At 38.3% G+C, this 18838-nt stretch overlaps 1 protein-coding gene across 1 annotated transcript in view; it reads right to left on the reverse strand.

Moving 5' to 3' along the window:
* Positions 1–283: 283 nt before the first annotated feature.
* Positions 284–18838, reverse strand: part of LOC140226967 (somatomedin-B and thrombospondin type-1 domain-containing protein-like) — a 99565-nt gene continuing 81010 nt past the window's right edge. The window contains exons 2-5 of the mRNA XM_072307404.1: positions 10675–10863; positions 8844–8937; positions 8096–8190; positions 284–810 (exon numbers count right to left, since the gene is read on the reverse strand). Of these exons, the coding sequence (XP_072163505.1) occupies positions 620–810; positions 8096–8190; positions 8844–8937; positions 10675–10863 (569 nt within the window). The 3' untranslated portion in view covers positions 284–619. The remainder of the gene's footprint in view (positions 811–8095; positions 8191–8843; positions 8938–10674; positions 10864–18838) is intronic.

Below are 18838 nucleotides of genomic sequence, written 5' to 3' on the forward strand. Positions count from 1 at the left end.
GCCTGCATTGTTTTCTTTTAAACAACTAAATATTATCCGATTCAAGTGCATCGGTGAAAGAATAGCATCTCCCGTAATTCCCTGGAAGCACAGTCGAAACTTTTGTTGAAAAATGTTATTTCAAGACTATAACTATCTCAGGAAGCGATATCGCGCCATTTCTCTTCTGTCTGAATACGACAATGCTGAGAACAATGACCCGAAAATTGCATACACAACAGAATCATAATTACGTTGTCACAGATAATCTAGACGGGTAAAGTCAATGTTAGGAGACAAAATCAACAGGCCTGTATCGTATGATCATTCACTGTGATTTCACACGAAGCGTACAGATTAAATTCACGCTATCGTGAATATACAAAATCAATTTCGTCCCGACTGATGTTCTTATCGCTCTCAGCTAATAAGATATTGTCATCCACTACTGTATATGATTTGAAGAAGGACAGCTGAACTCATTAAATTACTGCCTATCTTAAGAACGAGTGCGGTTCCACTTGCCTAAAGGGATTTTGTTTACATAACACTTACTCGTTAGTTTAAGGTATATTTGTAGATAAAGAAGACTATCACAGAATTGATATTAAAGAGGAAACGTAAATTAATGAGCGTACAACTAGATGAATATATAATCTGCACCCGTGTTGCATTTACAGTTTTCTTCGATGGATTGTTGTATCCATCTTCCCCGGCATCCCGGCACGTCTACGGCTGCGAACCTCGATTTCTCCTTCCTCACCCCTTCGCCGTGGCATTTGCCGTCCGTGCCGTAGGCTGGTCTGTTGCACTCCACACACACTGTCTTGGCTGCAATGGAAAACGAGACGAGATTTAAAAAAAGAAAAAAAAAAAAAAAAAAAAAGATCCTGCAAAACAGACAAGTTGATGAAACATGAGGAATGTCGTTTATACAAGACAGAATTAGGATTTTTCCCCACCTTCTGCACTGGACAAGTTTTCGCAATCAAAACAGCTTCATTTTCGCTATAATTATTCTTAATCATGTTAATTGCTGGAAACCACCTTCAACCGGTGCATTTACATGACATTGTGTTTGAGTAACGACATTGTGTGAGCGTGTGTAAATTGGATTTCTTTGCCAAAAGGCTGAGCTATAAAGGGGGTTATGAAAATTGAATCCTATTATTGGCAACAAACGAATAAACACACATATGCAAAATAAGCCTGCATGAGTAGTAAGAATCTAATTACGTCCATAATCAGCCATAGCAAACACAATTTAAACTCACATGGCTTACTCTGATATACTCAAATCAAATCTTCAACTCAAATCTTCCACGTCTCAAACCCTTGTCGAATTTGTCCACATATCCCACTTTTTTTCTTCAAAGATTTTCCATTCTATGACTCATCGTCTGCGTCTGCAACTTATAACCATAGCCTTGAACGGTGTCAGATTGTGTAAGCTGCATGATTTCTCGTGCCATTCATTCGCCGAAGTTTTTCTAAACGATGATTTTAGTGTTTTTTGTTGTTGCAATATTTTTATTCAGGTGAATTCTTCCGCGAGCGAGTCCTGTTGACATTGACTTAGCCACGTCTCAACACCTCGCTCATTTTTAGATTATCGCAGATCATGCGCCCCGATGAATGAGTCTCGTCTCTTGATTGGTTCGCACCACACCCCGGGGGTGACGCACACTAACTTGACCTGAATCGCTCAATCTATCCGTCTCTCCTTAACAATACGATTGATTGATATTGAAACACATTTCGGAAGACTGAAGGTGAGATTAAAAGAAGAGAGAGAGAGAGAGAGAGAGAGGGGGGGGGGGGGGGAGGGGGATGGAAGAAAGATGGAGAAAGACAAGAATAGGACGAGAGAAAACGACTGCCATTTTTTATACACTCGTAAACTCTGAATGACCTTTTATCATTATCGTTTGATTTACACCTGGCGAATAAAGAAAAGATTTTGTTTTCTTTTTGATTGAGAAAGATCTGTGCTCTGCATCCGGGGATTTAGAAGCTTTTAAAGCCACAGCCCAGATGAGGAGAATATCATCAATTTGTTTATGATATACTAATTGGTAAATTTTCATTATCAGGCTTTCAAGAGATGCAAAAAGAAAGAAGTTAATAATAAAAGCAAAAAGTTATTAAGTATTTGCATTTCCCTGTGCTAAACGTGAAAGTAGCACAAAGAAAAAAAAGAAAGAAGAAAAAAGGAACTTGTCATACACAAACTTTGGCGGCTTGCTAAGAAATGAGAGCTACATTCAAGAGTCAAGTAATGATACAACAACTTATTTTAAGTATACAAACTCATTACTAAAGCGTTGGGAGTGATGAAGCACTGCGTGAATTATGCAAGACTACATAGCTAGTATTTCGTAACTCTGCATTGTGGTGAAAGTATTAGAGGTGGTAGGCCCGGCAGGGTTGAATATTAACACAACAGAAGATTGAATTCGAATGTGAAGCCGTGGACGAACGACACCGCATTACTACATAGTTGCTATAAAAAGGGAACCGAATTCATTTGCTAATCGGCAAACGAGGGGTGATGAAAGAGAGAAAACGAGAGGGAGAGAGATAGGGAAAAGAAAATAACAAGAACAGAAAAAAGTAGTACAAATGTACGGTCACGAACTGCAGTCGTTGGGATATTACATATCAATTACAAGAAATCAGACAAAGGCGTCAGTGTATATCTTGACAGCTGGGCATATTTCATTTTTACGTCCCTCTTTTATCTCGCCTACTGTCATCCAAGAGCTGTTATCTCAGCCACCTATTCCTTTACAAAACCCCAGATTTGGGCAATTTTCCCCTAGATTCCTGTGGATGCCCTTCTTCCTTTCAAAATGATTTTGAATAAAGCTTTATACGCTGCTTCAAGTACGTTGACAAAGAGGATTTAGTTCTTATTTATTAGGCAAGGACACTCAAACGACCGTCGTTGTGTTCCAGAACGAGGTGAACCTGAATCAGGTAGGGAGGTAAAGATATCAGAGTGCCTCCTGTATGGATGGTTTGTTGTCTGCTGTTAGGTCATGTAAAATAATCCAGTTCACAGTTCCACTTTGCGCATGAGCAGAAAAGGTCATTTTTACAATCGGACATGCTGGTTTTTAAATTCAATGAAGTAAGAATCCGTTATGAAATTATTATTCATGAAATCCTTATAAATAGTGCTTGCTATAGCACATCCACCTGCTAGTAATCTTTGCATTTGACAATACTGATAGGAAAGGTTGTTAGTGCATTGATACAAAACAATGAAATGGATGCCTGCCGAAGTGTCAAATGACGGACCATTCTGCACACAGCCACTTTACTGACACTTCCTTCCTTTCTTTCTTTCATTAACTGCAGATGCCCCCTAAATAGGGGCCTATCATACTTGTACCAGTATCACAGTATCACCTACCCACCAGTGTACCCACGGGCGTGTCCCGGTAGTTCGCAGTTTAAGAACATGCTTGTACTCATACTCGGAATACTTTAATTTCGCATTTTTCAATGTCTTTCTACATGTATGTCCTTGTCCACACCCCTCTTACTTCGAAGACATATGTGGTCTGCTCTAAATACCGTCAAAATAACGTTCGATGATAGTGGAGTCCTATCATGCTAATATTGTTTAAAAATCCAGTATTATTTGTTTCGTAATTGGAAAAGGAAATGTTCAATGATCTGACAAAATATAATTATAATATGGAGCCCCTCGGACAAGCAACTTGTATCAAACGATCCCTGCGATTACTACGATATTGAACCATTTTCCCATTATCGCGCTCAAGTGATTCCAGTATCTTTATTTCGTGATGCCTGCAATGGTTTTATTTATATTTTTATTGCACGGCGCGTTACTATTATCGTTATTTTTTTTTTAAGATTGCTTGACGCTTATTCAGTGTAGCTTGACAAAATGCAAACAATCCCAGGAGACTATCCTTTTATTTTTTTTTCATTAAAAAAAAATGAGTCGTACTAGAATTGTTGAAAATTCATCAATACTTAAATGGATGTTTGTGACATGGTGTAAATGAGTTAATCGGAAATGCGTGATATTTAACCCCTCGACCTAGATAACGACATAATGAGAAAATCGTGTCACAATGTTCGTCACTCGTCCAGCATTATAACGACCTGTTCATATCAATTTTTTTTCTTCTTTTCATCACGCTAGCATGACATTGTATGTTTCCCTAGCCTGCCTACGAAGAGCTATGATCGAAAAGTACAGTAACCTTGCCTTAACATGCTTAACAGGTGGGATAAAGGAGCACATCATGTTCACATACTGACAGAAACAGCAGGGAATGGGTGTCGCTGTCTTCCAAAGCTCAGGTCAGGTAAATATGGCCATTGTGTGTTTCCGGTGTATACTGTCTCCCCCTCCCCCCCCCCCCGTCAATGATTGTATTGTTTATGACAGAGCGCATGTAAAGCGTGCGTGACAATATTGAACAACGAAGGATGACTTGAACGGAAGTCACTTTTATTTTGATTGATAGTTGATAAAGAAATCTCACGAATCTGTCTCTCTTATCTAGTATTTTGTTTAAACATGCCTATTGTCAAGGAATAGTACACTATACACTCTTACGTTTTTGACCATCACATTTTATTATCCCTCACATTACTCTTACATGATGGAATCCAGTTTGCTTGTGTCCACGATGACACGTGTTGTAATTTCATTTTTCCCCCTCTTTTTTTCCTTCCTAATTTGATTTCATGTCAGTTGACATTAGTTCCTTTGATTTTGTTTTATATCTGTTTGTAGTTTCATTATTTTTTTATATTCGTTTTCTTATGTATTTTCTGAGGGTCCCATATCATACAAGCGTTGCTTTTTAGTGGGATCCTCCATTTACATTGTCATCCTTACTTAATTTGTACTATGCATAATGTATATATATATATATATATATATATAAAAGGGATACAATTAAGTCTTCTTCATTGTTACTCATTATAACATGTATTTGTTAATTCACGGTGTTTTTTTTTTGCAATCATTAAAAATGTTCTGTTTATACATTGTATATAATTTTCTCTGTTTATTTGATGGAAGTGAAAAATAATTTTGAATTTGAATTTGAATTTGAATTTGAATTACTGCCAACACACTATGGCTTGGTAAGTCTCCATCATTTATCCTGTGTTTAATCAAGGAGGTACAAGTCTGGTACCTCCTTGGTTTAATGATCACCTGAATGCAATTACTGCATAATCGGCATAATAATTGTTTTCCATTATAGAGCTAGTTTTAATACTTGAAATATAAACACCGAGCTGCATAATATCCGGAAGGTCTTGCTCCACAGGAGTATGATATAAATGAGCAGTAACATGGTCGAAAGAATCATCATGTTTGTGTCATCTTAATTACAAAAAGTCCCTAAAAATGATAGACAGAATACTATCACGAAAACTGTACTGTTACCGTCATAAAGCCTATAAACAATGCTCTTTTGATGTACAGTGTGATCACATACAATAATGGTAGTATCTAAACCAGAACTTTAAAACATTTGGTGACAATTTCTCACAAACTATACAATCATGTAGTGTTGAACAGATGACTAACATTTGCGCGTAATGTTCCAAAAGAGCGCAGATGAATTTGAATAGAGATTTGTGTTTAAGCCATGTCCGATGGCAATTTCTGTATACAGAATAGAAGAAAAGAAGATGACACGGAGGTCGAATGAACACAGTACGAAGTGACAATCGCTCAAGCTTCTTATTCAGATGTATACCCTTGAACGTAAATGGATTCGACCTCTCGAAGTGTAATTGAAATCATCCCCTACTTGACAAAAATCCGTAAAATGACATAGTCCGGTGCTGGCAAAATAAAATCAGGTCTTTTGTAGTTAATAGGGGGTTAAATGAGTTTCCTTCGGTTTACGCGATTTGAATAGAGAATTTAATTTTCCCCTCCCATTACTGCTTGTTCGACAACTACTGACACCCGAAGGCAAACCGAACACGGATTAATTGAAAGATGACGAAACTAGTCTATATACATTGAGGTGATTCAATAGAAGCATTCAGGTCGGGTGCCGAAAGGGGATGAAGAGCAAGAAAAAAAAAACGCAAAGAAACTTGATGATCAATGTAACATTGGAATGAAAAGATGCATTCATAAAACACTCATAAAATACTCATAAAAGTTGGTAACTGTTGCCCTCTTCAGGTGCGTAACAGGCCATGTCGGGGATGTATGACTGGATGTGAACATCGCCCCATGATTATACTGTACAAACTTTATAAACATGATGCTAAATCTACTTTGATTGATAATATGGTGAAATTCGTGACGTCGCGGCGCATAATGAGCCCGACAGCTGTAATTGATTGTAGCCATATATAGGTAATCGGCTGATTGGATCCCTGTACTGCAGAAAGATATCAAAGATGATAAAAGTGAAGAAAGGCTAAATCCTGCAATTTCATTAATTCCAGTCCAATGCTAATCCGTAAGGGGTGGATGGCGATGCGACAACTAGTCTTCATAATGAATCCCATAAGGGATACCGTGGCTTATCTTTCATGATATTATTCATGGAACAACCTTTGGCGGTGATACATTAATATAATATATCAAATTTATGAGAGAGAGAGAGAGAGAGAGAGAGAGAGAGAGAGGGGGGGGGGGGGGGGCAGAAGTATAGCCCAGTCCCGTTTAGTTCCTCCCTTCCCTCAGATAATTTAATGACCTGGGTGAAACAATTAAGTTGATTCAGTCGAAACCCAAAAGTAAAAGCCTTTAGATCGCTTGATAGATAAATGTTGTTGAATGGGGATAGATTGCAATGAATCTCAGGAGGTGCCTATATGGAGACCAGAGAATATAAATATTGTAATATAATGAAAAAGAATCCATGTACAGTGTATGTTTTGGCATGCCTGTGTGTGCTAGAAAATATTGCATGTTAACAACTACTGTTGGTTGTACCCTACATATTTATTTTGTCTGTAATTACAATCGTTTATTCAATTTGTTGTGGGCCACTTAGAAAAGTTTGGCCCTCACATGGAATATACCCTCCTTTTCGGTAGTCGGAATGAAATTATTCAATCAATATATAGTTATTCAATCGAGCACAACTGTATACGACCTACTTAGAGCAAATGTGTGTTAATAAAAAATGATATTGATATATAATATTGGGGAAAAAACATTTTATTTGATGTAGAACTTGTTAACAAAAATGAAGTCATCTTGAACCCACAACCTCTTAAACGCCGAATAGGTTCATCTGCATTGTGTCAATTTATTGCGGTAAAGAATGCATGCTTAGTATTATCTTTATATAGACGGCTTGAAAAGATGGCTTTCGGTAAAGGATGGTCTGTCATTGGTTACAAAGCACAAGGGCCAACTAGAGATAAGATGATTATCTTTCATTGTCATCCTGAGTGGAAAAAATAGCGCTACTATCTACGTAAGGGCAAACATTAATCAGATTGACAGGATTTATTGTGAAGGGACAAAAGGATGGTTTCGTCCCCACATTGAAAGCTGTTTTCTTAGCAGCTTTCATTGTCATACAATGTCGGCACGGTCAAAGAAAAATCGTATATAATCGTATATAAACTAGTAATAGAAGAGGACCAAAAAAAAAAAAAAAAAAGAGGAAAGAATATGTCTATATATATATATGCATGAAAAAAAAAAGCTCTTTTATGATAAAACCATGCAAAATATCATAATAATTACTTTGGTTCTGTTGCCTGATCCTACGCTCGGAAGACCATGACACTAATTTGAACTTCAAAGTTCACGTGAATATTGTAAATGGAAGTAATTTATTGACCTTCATTTTTTCCCCTTCAAGTCTTCAGAAATTAATGCGTTTTTAATTTCCTCAAGCTTTTCTTGAGTTTTTTCCGACTCAAAATGCTTTACAAAGATGCTTTACAAAGACATACATTCAATTAAAGTTGGGGGGGGGGGAGGGAGAATTCATCACGGCTTGTGTATGACAGTCGCTCTGAAAGACACAAGTTAAGGGAAACTGTACGTGTTGTGTCTCAATGTTCTACAATGTTCTACAATACCAAGCAAAGATTATGATAAAAACATGCTTACGCATTAATGTAGACTTACATTTCGTTAGACTATCAGTCCATTGAAAGTTTGAATCCGTGTAACAATGTTTATTGACGCGTCTGAGCTTGAAATATACACAGTAGCTGTTGAATCTGTGTTGGTAAAAAAAAAGGAGAGCAGAAAAATCGATATTAGGATTCAGGTTTCTAAACATGATAGTACAATACTTCACATTAAGATATATTGTTATTATCATCATCATTATCACTTTTATATTACAAACATCAAACGGAATAGAATATCCACAAATACAATACACTGACAAAGAGTGTGACCATGAGCAAGAAAAAACGTGTATATCAAACGTTCCCAAGACAAAACAAATCTATTGTGTGCGACAGCAAATACCCATTCTCTAGACTTCCTTTATTCCACAGAATGCATCACATCGCCAGGCTTTCATTTTCCACGAGAGATAATAGAGGAAATACACTTCGGTACAACTTGGGTTGAGAGCAGACGACTTAAGTTAATATCCAAAACAATCAGTATTGTTTATCTCTCGAACCCTGCGTCAAATTTTGTCCCATTTCTAACCCAAACGATTTACAAATATCGTTACACATGTACGTTCGACATCAGTCTAGATATAATTTTATCCATCGAATCTGCTTAGTCTTTTGACATTGTGTTCTGATATATTTATGTGCGTGCACACAGCATTGCCTTCATTTCTTCAAAATATTTATATTTCCATAGTTATGCCAATCGTTTTAAGTCTAGCCGCTTTGACGCATATACTTACGTGACGCGATCACGATAGTGAAAATTCTTCACGATATTAAATTCAGCATCCTCTCGCCTGTCGCCAAGGTAATGAGGTAAAATTAACGCCACACCTGAGAGAGAAGGGGAGAGACGGACAGAGAGTCAGACGTTGCGTCACAAATGAATCCCCGTGACGTCATTCAACAGGTTATCGAAACATTTATGACATGCAGCTGAGAATGACATAGACAGCTATAGATCCATCATGCCTTATGTTATAACCAGTGCTGATTTCGTCGGTGTATCATTCATCATTCTATTTTGTTATATTTGATGTATATTTTTAATTGAGAAATATGAAATAAATTGAAATGAAATGCAACACGATGAAATGAAACTTATCATGGTGGCACATAAGCAGTTTCAACGATCCTAATTTGTCATGAAAATGTGACGCCGATTAGTCCATCTTGATAAAAACAAAAAACAAAAAGATCAGCGTCGTATAACGATATGTATTTGTAGTGTTGAGCAATGAACCATCGCAATTACAGATCCTGTGGTAGTCTGTGTCAAATGTTTCATACATCTCCATAATTTCCAACAAAAATTTTAACAAAACAGATGAAATAGGAGATGACGCATGAATGCACTGAAACAGAGCTATATAATGCTGGGCGGTATTAAGCAGAGGTATATAATGGACAGTATTAAGCAGAGCTATATATAATGGAAAGCTAAGGAAGAGGTTGTTTAACATGCGACTGTCGACAGTTTAAGTTATTGGGATGTGTCGATGCTATAGATGACAGCATTGATTCGACAGCTTGCTTTTGAAGGGTAAACATTGACTGCTTCCATGACATTATTCCATCAGCATGAATTTCAAGATGTTCGAATAAATTCATTTTTCTCTTTTATTTTTCCTTCATTTCAACAGAAGTTTGTAACCCTACAACGTTCAGATATCAATAGCCCTGTCTAATATATTTAGATAAACTCGAGAATATTGGTCATCTACTTCACGTTTTCTCGTGGGAACGGAAGAAAGAAAAAAAATACTCCATTTTTATTACTAATATAGACGAGAACAATCTTTAAAATCCATTTATGGATGAAACATATAGATAATAGTAAGGATTTTCCCTTTGATATGAAATGCTTCATAGGCGTTTTTATGTCATACACAAAATTACCTGGTTGCAAACGTTACCAAGGAATTCTCTTCTCGCAACATTTCACTAGCTGGCAAGAGTTCTTGGTAAACTCCTGTATAATTTCATTGCTATCTTCATTCAAGTTATAACTATATTATAGATCAAATGATAATTCAAATTTCTTACTTTATTTCGCTTCCTCCACGTTCTTGTGTAATCCTTATTCATTTTCCTATCCTGCTGATGTGTCAATACAGATGGACTGAACGCAATTCCGCTTCAGTTAGTTATTAAAGTATGAGTGCTTTTGTTTTGGATGTTATATTTTTTCTCGTTCTCCTGTCATCAGCAGTAGATACCGACATTTTCCTTGAAACAATATCTATGTATAATCTAGAATAACTATAGCACAATGACATAGCTAACCCCAAACTTCTACAATGTTACAAAATGAGATCAAACTGTTTTAGCTAAATATAAAAACGCTCGTATTTGTTTCAAATATTTCAGAATTTCCCATTGTCTGATGAAATGAATAAGATTGTAAATACCGCAAGATTTTAACGCCAGTGAAGTGTCTTCATGGAAATATCTATTCGAAATTCTTGCATTAGTTACTCTCTTTAAAAATCGTGGTTTATTTCTATACGGTAGATGAAAATATAAGAACAACTTGATAAACTGAGAGGGAAAAAACAACGCTCCACTCACCGTTTCCATACTTTTTGCTGATGTCACAGTAGCTGCTGTAACAAGCCTTGATCTGCCGGAGCGGTGGGCATTTCTCGCCCGCGTTCTTGGGCTCTGTAACGACGACCCGCCTTCGCTCGCTGATACCGACTCCACAACGCACGCTACATCCACTCCAGTAGCTCCATGCTGATACTTCACAATCTACGGCTGTAGTGACGGGAGATCGAGAGAACAAAAAACACAATAAATATCATCAATTTCACCTAGTGACACATGGAACTTGATTTATCTTCATCTCATAACTTAAACGAGCACCTCTTAGTGCTCAAAGTAAGGCTTTGAACTGTCATCCGATAACCTTGTGATTTTGTGTTTGACTATCTGTATTTGTGTGTATAACTACCTGTCCATTTTGTGAATCGATAAGGCACAAGTTATTGTCTGATGTGAAGAATAAACAGTAAAAAAATCATATAACATCAATGCACATACATAATACAAACATACTTATACAAAGAGACAGACAGGGAAACTCACACTCGCACTAATACACACACACGTATACATGTACACACGCACACGCACGCACGCACATACACAGTCAAACAAAGTAAGTAATAACTTGAAGCAAGGGGCTAAGCACCCCCCCCCCCAAAAAAAAAAAAAAAAAATGAAGATTGCGTACTAATGTTAATTATGTAATGTATGACGACACGGTCATATGTCTCCGTACAGGCAATTTACAGTATGTAACATTGAAAAAATAATACCAGTGATGATGATGATGATGATGATGACGATGACGATGATAATGATAGTTGTAATAGTGATAATAAAAGTAATGATAATAGCAATAATCATAGTTATAATGATATTAATGATCGTGACAATAGCAATAATGATGATAATGGAATACATGGAAAACAGAAAAATAACAAACAAATTTAAGAAATAATTGAAGAATTACATCTGGGTCCCATCCAATTCATAAATGATGTTAGGATAGCAACTCTTGCTGGAATGACAAGTTCCCATAGCAAACAGCCAATCAGGAAGCTGGATTCTTGTCCTTACTATGACAATAGCCATTCCAGCAAGAGTTGCTATAATATCAACTTTCTATGAAATGGGGCCCTGGTATTATTGGTCCAGGGTATAGCCTCTTTAACGTTAGCATTGTATTATTGTTACCTTATAGCGTTGACAGATACCCATAGGGTATAATTTGGGTCATGAGGAAGATTAAAGGAAAAGATTAAAGGAGATTTCGAGGATTATCGCAACGTGCAGGATTGGAACCCGAAACCTTATACATGTATCTACAAAACTAGAACCTTGCCTACTGCTTGCATTAGAAGGTGGCTTTATTATAGAGATTGTGATCGACAGAAGGAAATGCTCAGCTCGTATATACCACAACTTTCCAGGGAATTTTAACGACAATCTCTTCAAACTGAACTTCGCGCGTACAGGACACAGTGGGAAAATGTATATGGTTGCATGCGACACCGTTAGTCCTGTGACTGAGTTTTGACGCCATTACAATAAATCAATGTCACTAAAACACATGCGGACACACACACATGCAGACACACACACACATAGATGCACGCGGATTCACGTGACTCTGAACCAATACACACTATACAACCCTAAATGCACTCTGCGTTATTTATTGAAGGAACACTAGCAACACATATCTCTATCCTATCAGAGTATAGTTAAGCCAAGTTGGGGGGGGGGGGGGGGGATCGGGGGTCGGGGGTCGGGGGGGGGGGGTCGGCGGCGGAGGGAGATAGAGATGGGAAGAAGGAGGGAGAGAAAGACGAAAAAGTAGAGAGAAATATAATCCCTGCGAACACCCACAAAGGAGAAGTCGAACGAGAAAATATCAGATTCGTCTTCGTGCCTCGCTTGCACTCAGTGAGTGGCGCCTTTTTTTATCGCAGGCTGTCGGGTCATGCCTTATTTACGGCTACGGTGAGAGATGTTCCGCTTAACGATCTTGAGATAGCAGCCAAATCCTGACATCATCGTCGAAGAAAAGTCAGGATTTCTGCTCTTGAATTACAAGTTAATATGAGATATCTCATATCACATATCTTATCATTATGCACGAAAGGTATAATAGAGTTTTTTTTTTTCTGTCGTAGATGCCCCGATTGTTGTCAAATTCATCATCATTTTCTCCAATATCCAAGAGTTGACTAAAACATGCTAGCAATGACTGTTTTTTTAACGTTCATTTGCCGAATATCAGTCACATATCAGCCGCAAAGCCGCTATTCGTGAGCTTGATTTTAATACGTGCTAAAGTATGTATATGATATCTGAAATTGAATAGAACTTTAGCCAAGAAAGAAAACAAACGTCATTCAGTTATGATGACAACAAAAGCCAATCAACTCAACAATCTGCATGGAAGAAATTACATAGACGAAGAAGAATGTAGAAGCTTCAAGAATCGTACACGCAATATGACGTGTTTTTTTTTTTCTTTCTTTCTTTTTTGCCCGAGAGTTAAAGGTACTGTTTACCACTGAGAGCAGTGATTAAAAAAAATGTTCGAGTTATCACATTTGATGTTATCATATTTGATTGGCAGGGTGTTTAACCCGGTGAAGTGGTCCCGCCTCACATCCAACTGGACCCCATGGAAGACCAGCTTAACTTAGCTGATTATGGGCTATCCAGCCATCTTCTCAGATGGAAATGAACAAACAAACATGCACATGGTGTAGGTCAGTTGTATCACAGAACATCCTACCATATAAAAAATTTGCAATAAAACATAAAATATAAGAAGATATCACTATTTTTCTGACTAAACCATACCTGTAGACGGTTTAATCTAGAAACAATTTTATCGTAACTATTGTAACATTTTGTATATCTAATACTTAACATCGATTATACTGATTAACTTTTTTACACTGGTTGTTTCTTTCCCCAACTCACTTCTTAGAACTACATATATTCTAAATGGTAAACAATGCCTTTAAGGAAACTGATAATGGAGAAATTTAATGGCCAAATCTTGATTTAACGATACGACGTAAATCTTATTGGAACCAACTAATAATACAAACAAGATAAAGAAACCAACATTGATACATGCCTTGGGTCAAGTACAACACCGACTACATGTCTCGATTGGCCATTTATTATGCTCGTAGTTTTATTTTCTAAGACAATAAACAACAAGAAAGGAGTTTGTTATAAGGATATAATTTACGTGGTAGCCGAAACTCGCATTATGACATCATCACTTCAACAGGTATGGAGTATTCGAGCCTTGCAGTGTTCCTGGCTGTTTACTTTCATAATGACTTTCTCTCAGACTTCAACATCTGGCGTCAATTCTCTCTGCCGAACCGGACTCTCAGGCCCCATGGAAGACCAGGGCCCCATTTTATGAAAGAAATTAGGATAACAACTCCTTGCTGGAATGGCAATTTCCAATAGCAACAGCCAATCAGGAAGCTTGATTCTTGTCGTTACCATGACAATTGCCATTCCAGCAAGAGTTGCTATCATAATAATAGACCTTTTATGAAATGGTCCCCAGATATGACAATCATTGTCATAACTTTTGATGACTATGTTTCCTTTGTTATTTTGTACAAAGCACCGTATCACACTTGTATTTGAATCTGGTATTTTTTTAACACAGAGATAAAAATGACAACACAACTCTCATTGATTTCGGTTCATATAGTGACATACTCGACGTCTTAATGGCAGGAAATTGATATTTTCACATCGCCAAGAAATCATAAGTCGTTCAACTTGTCCACCCAAGCAACTTCTTGAACATTCCACCACGGTGACGAGCACATAGACAGGGGTAATTTACAACGTCTGGTGGAAAAAGAAACTTCATCTAGGCACTGTCTTCTGCCATCAACTTCAGACGCGCACGTAAGCGGAACTTCGGATTTTCTCCTCGACTACCGATGTTGACATGAAGGGCTGAACATGAAACGCTTTTGTGAATGACCTTTTGAGAGAATTCACACAAGGATACATTTTAAGAAAATTGCTGGAATAGATCCAACTTCCTGGCGCATGTCTCCCATTCCGACAAAAAGAAAAAGAAAAAGAAAGAGAAAAGAAAATAAGTGCCGAAGTAATGCAAGATACATATCTGATAAATCACCCCCGTGATTGGGCTCTGCTGGCAGACGGCATTTCGTTCCGGCTTCGTACTTATATTACGGCGACATGTCAAGACGAAAGTGGTAGAAATCGCTGGAATAGAAGAAACGCCGTCACGCGTGAAATTCTCGCGATAATGCACATGAATGCAATGAATTATGCCTCTTTATGCAATTCATCTGTCAGTATTACAACAGCCACACGATATTTTTTTCTTTTTTTTTCTATGGAGGAGGTGTTCCAATAACGTTAGTTGCGATCACTATGCGACGTTTTGTGCGTGATGGTATGATGACTCAAAATTTGCTCAGATGCTATTTCGCAAGTATATCACAGTCCTGAATGACGTGTGCATTGATAAAAATCACGTTTCGATATCAAATAGACTAAACACTGCCAGCCCGTAATGATTGCAACAATCATTAAAGTATGCAAACAGCGATAACTATGAATGAGAAGCGAAATGATATTTAGAAGATTAAGGAAAACGGTTGAACAAGAGGATCTGTGCAAGGCAAGGGGTTATACGAAGTGAAAATACTGCAAGATTTGTTAGACGGGTATTTCAGACGGTGTTAGAGATGAAGCTCTAAAGATAGATCGACGATAGAAAAATATATTTCGAGAAGACACGAAAGGGAGAGAGAGAGAGAGAAAAAAAAATTAAGCCTATAGAATGAAGGACAGAATTAAACTTATGGGAATAAGATGATTCAAGGTTAGTACTCACGAGGTAGAATATTAAAGAGTGGGACTCCCCCCCCCCCCCGCCATGAAAAATAAAGAAGAAAGAAAAAACTCGAAGTGAATGAAAAGCTGATAGTTTCATGAGGAAGAAAAGTAGGTCGGAAGAGAAGACAACTGAGAGTTATCAAAAACAAAACAATGTTGACAGAAGAGATGAAAGCTGATCGAGGGGAAGATAGAAAAGTACACATGAAATCACGGGAGAAATGAGAATATAGTTGAGTGAAGAGAGACGAAATCAAAAACGTTGCATAAACGTCCACCAACGTGGACTTCGAGGGTAGTATATTTTCTATGTCAATATTTCACTGTTTGAGTGCTTTTCAAGGGTTGACGGATTGACCCAGCTTCATCAACTAACAAACAAACACGAAAAAAGGAAGAGACACAAACAGGGAGAGAGAGAGAGAGAGAGAGAGAGAGAGAGGACAGAGGGAGAGAGGAGAGAGGAGAGAGAGAGAGAGGGAGAAAGCACGACTATTGGTAGCAGATAAATACATGTCTCCGTCTATGTCTATACAAGTAATTATAGACAGGCGGAGATTAAAAAAGAACAGAAAATGGTAGATATAAAAACAATAAAAGAGTGGCATATAGAGAAAATGAGGGAGAGACAAATAGGAAGATAATAAGGCGTGGATGGATTGATAGATAGAGAAGTAAAGAGAAGAGAGAGAGGGGGAGCGATATAGAGAAGGAGAGCGACAGACAGACAGACAGACAGACGAAGAGAGACAGACAGTCCGCGTATTTTGTGAATCAAAGTCAGGAAGTCGTGAGAAATAGACCACGAAAGTTTATGTCCGGTAAACAAACACGGGAAGGGGGTCAGTGAAATATTTTAAAGCTCCGTAGCTTGCCGAGAACTGTCATTACTTGTCCACGTCTTATACAACAAAGTGAAGCTACGTGGATCTGACATCGGTGAGAAAGACTCGATGCGAAGTATATACACATGCGTTAAAGGCATTATTTACCATTTGTGAACAATAGTTATAGTGAAATTGTTTCTAGACTAAACCGTCTACAGTTATGGTTTAGTGAGAAGAATAGTGATATCTCCTTTTACGCTTTATTGCGAAATATCTATATGGGCTGTTTTGCGATATAACTGACCTACACATATGCACCGAATGTGACATCGGGAACATTTTTAAAATCACTGTTCCCAATGGTGAACAATATCTTTAAAGTTGGTGGGGGGGGGGGCTACATTGAGGACAATTCTTGGTAAAGAACAGGGAATTCATCTCAGTATATGAATATATTGTAGCTCTCTACGATCCCTCTTGTGGTAGGTTTAATAGGGCATGGGTATCTTGTAGGGTTTTTTTTTTTTTAACTTGAACAACCATCTAGCATTAGATGTGTCACTTTAAGGAACTACCATCATAGTGATGTGACTATTAGTTCGAGTCCACTAGACTAATACGTTGCCAAAATTAATCAAGTTTAGCGACAGCCGAGACAGAAGGAGATTTTTCAAGCAGGCAGTGTTGCAGTCGGCCTGATCACATGACATCTCGGGTCGAAATAGTTTGCTCATGAGGGAATGCTCTGAGAAGTGTAATAGAGGCAACAGGCCATCAAAATTTGAGCAAACTGGGCTGAGAACGCTCCGACCATTTTAACCTTAGTTTAACAAGGCCTCCCATTGGCCCCACCGGGAGTTTTCGTCTTTGTCACGTGACTTGGCGTTGATTGTACACATAAGCATGTATCAAGAAATCTCCTTTGTGTTTCCGAATGTGTAATTACACAATGTCTGTAGTGGCGTTGGTTGTTGAAATACAAAGTACTATATCAAGAATGTGAAACCGTTAGGTGATCGAGCAATAGATAAAAAGAAACAATGAAAAAAAAAAACCAACACTGAACTGTTCTAGGCAAATTATGTCGCAGTTGCTTGAAGAAGACAAATGTTTTTAAGTGTACCTGTAAAAGATATGCGGATGATTTTTCTTTCAAAACTAGAAATGAAAATTATGTCAAAAGATGAGAAATGCTCTGCTGTTAACTGAGACGCGGTGAACTTTGATACAAAGACATTGGATGACGCACTTCGGTCGAGTACGTCCTGACGTCTACACCAATGGCTATATTTTACTGCGCACCTGGAATCGACCAGAGCCTTTGATGTGACAGGCTATGAGGGAAGAGGAGGATGGTAGATGCCGGAGAGGGGTGCAGGGGGTGAGAGAAGAGGAGGGTGAGAGGGGTGCAGGGGATGAGAGAAGAGGAGGGTGAGAGGGGTGCAGGGGATGAGAGAAGAGGAGGGTGAGAGGGGTGCTGGGGATGAGAGAAGAGGAGGATGGGAGATGCGGGAAAGGGGTGCAGGATATGAGGGAAAAGGAGGGTGAGAGGGGTGCAGGGGATGAGGGAAGAGGAGGGTGAGAGGGTTGCAGGGGATGAGGGAAGAGGAGGGTGAGAGGGGTGCAGGGGATGAGAGAAGAGGAGGATGGTAGATGCGGGAGAGGGGTGCGGGGGGGGGGTGATTTTGGCGGCAGTCTAGTGGACTTAAGCTGACGACAATGCTGACAGACAGACTTCTAAAGTGACCTCGTTGTCAAACGCGGTTTTTCGCGCGTTTCAGCAACGTCGATCTGTCAGCACGTATATCAAAGCATAGGCTGTCACAATCGATGTAATCCATCAGAACCTCTTGTTTGGCGATATCTAACCCTTTTAGAACCACTATCTGGATGTTACTTTATGCAAGTAAGTCGTAAGCGGTTGCGAAAGACCGTATATCAGTACGAGATATTTTGATATCGTCAAAATGTGTGCGTGTGTGTATTAATGTGTGTGTGTTAACTTTCTATGTTTAATCATTGGGTATGGTGGTACGACATAATTTAGCACGTAATTCAATAGTCTTTTTTTAAAGGTACGAACATCTTCCTCTAGAGTATTAAACAATATCATTTGGATTGATACATCGTGCATTAGTATGTCTCCGTATTGACACATTTTTACTCCTGACATTCTGGCCGATAAAAATCAATCTACTTAACCTTTTGTGTGTTTTGAGTGCTGACTTCCAGAGAAAACACCATCTAGAATTGTACAATCTCTCCAAATCCCTGACAAAGAAAGGATTCGTAACAACAAATTTCTTCAGTGGTGAGTTTCTTCAATTTGTCTCCCTCTACAAATTAAATTTGTTAAGATCGCAACTGCTGATCTTTAAATCAATAAACACGTCGGAAAAAAGGAACCAGTGGGACTCGAACCTGCCATCTACTGCTTTCCAGGCAGCGACACTACAACCACCAGG

Source organism: Diadema setosum, chromosome 4 (genome assembly GCF_964275005.1).
Source record: "Diadema setosum chromosome 4, eeDiaSeto1, whole genome shotgun sequence".
Taxonomy (NCBI): Eukaryota; Metazoa; Echinodermata; class Echinoidea; order Diadematoida; family Diadematidae; genus Diadema; species Diadema setosum.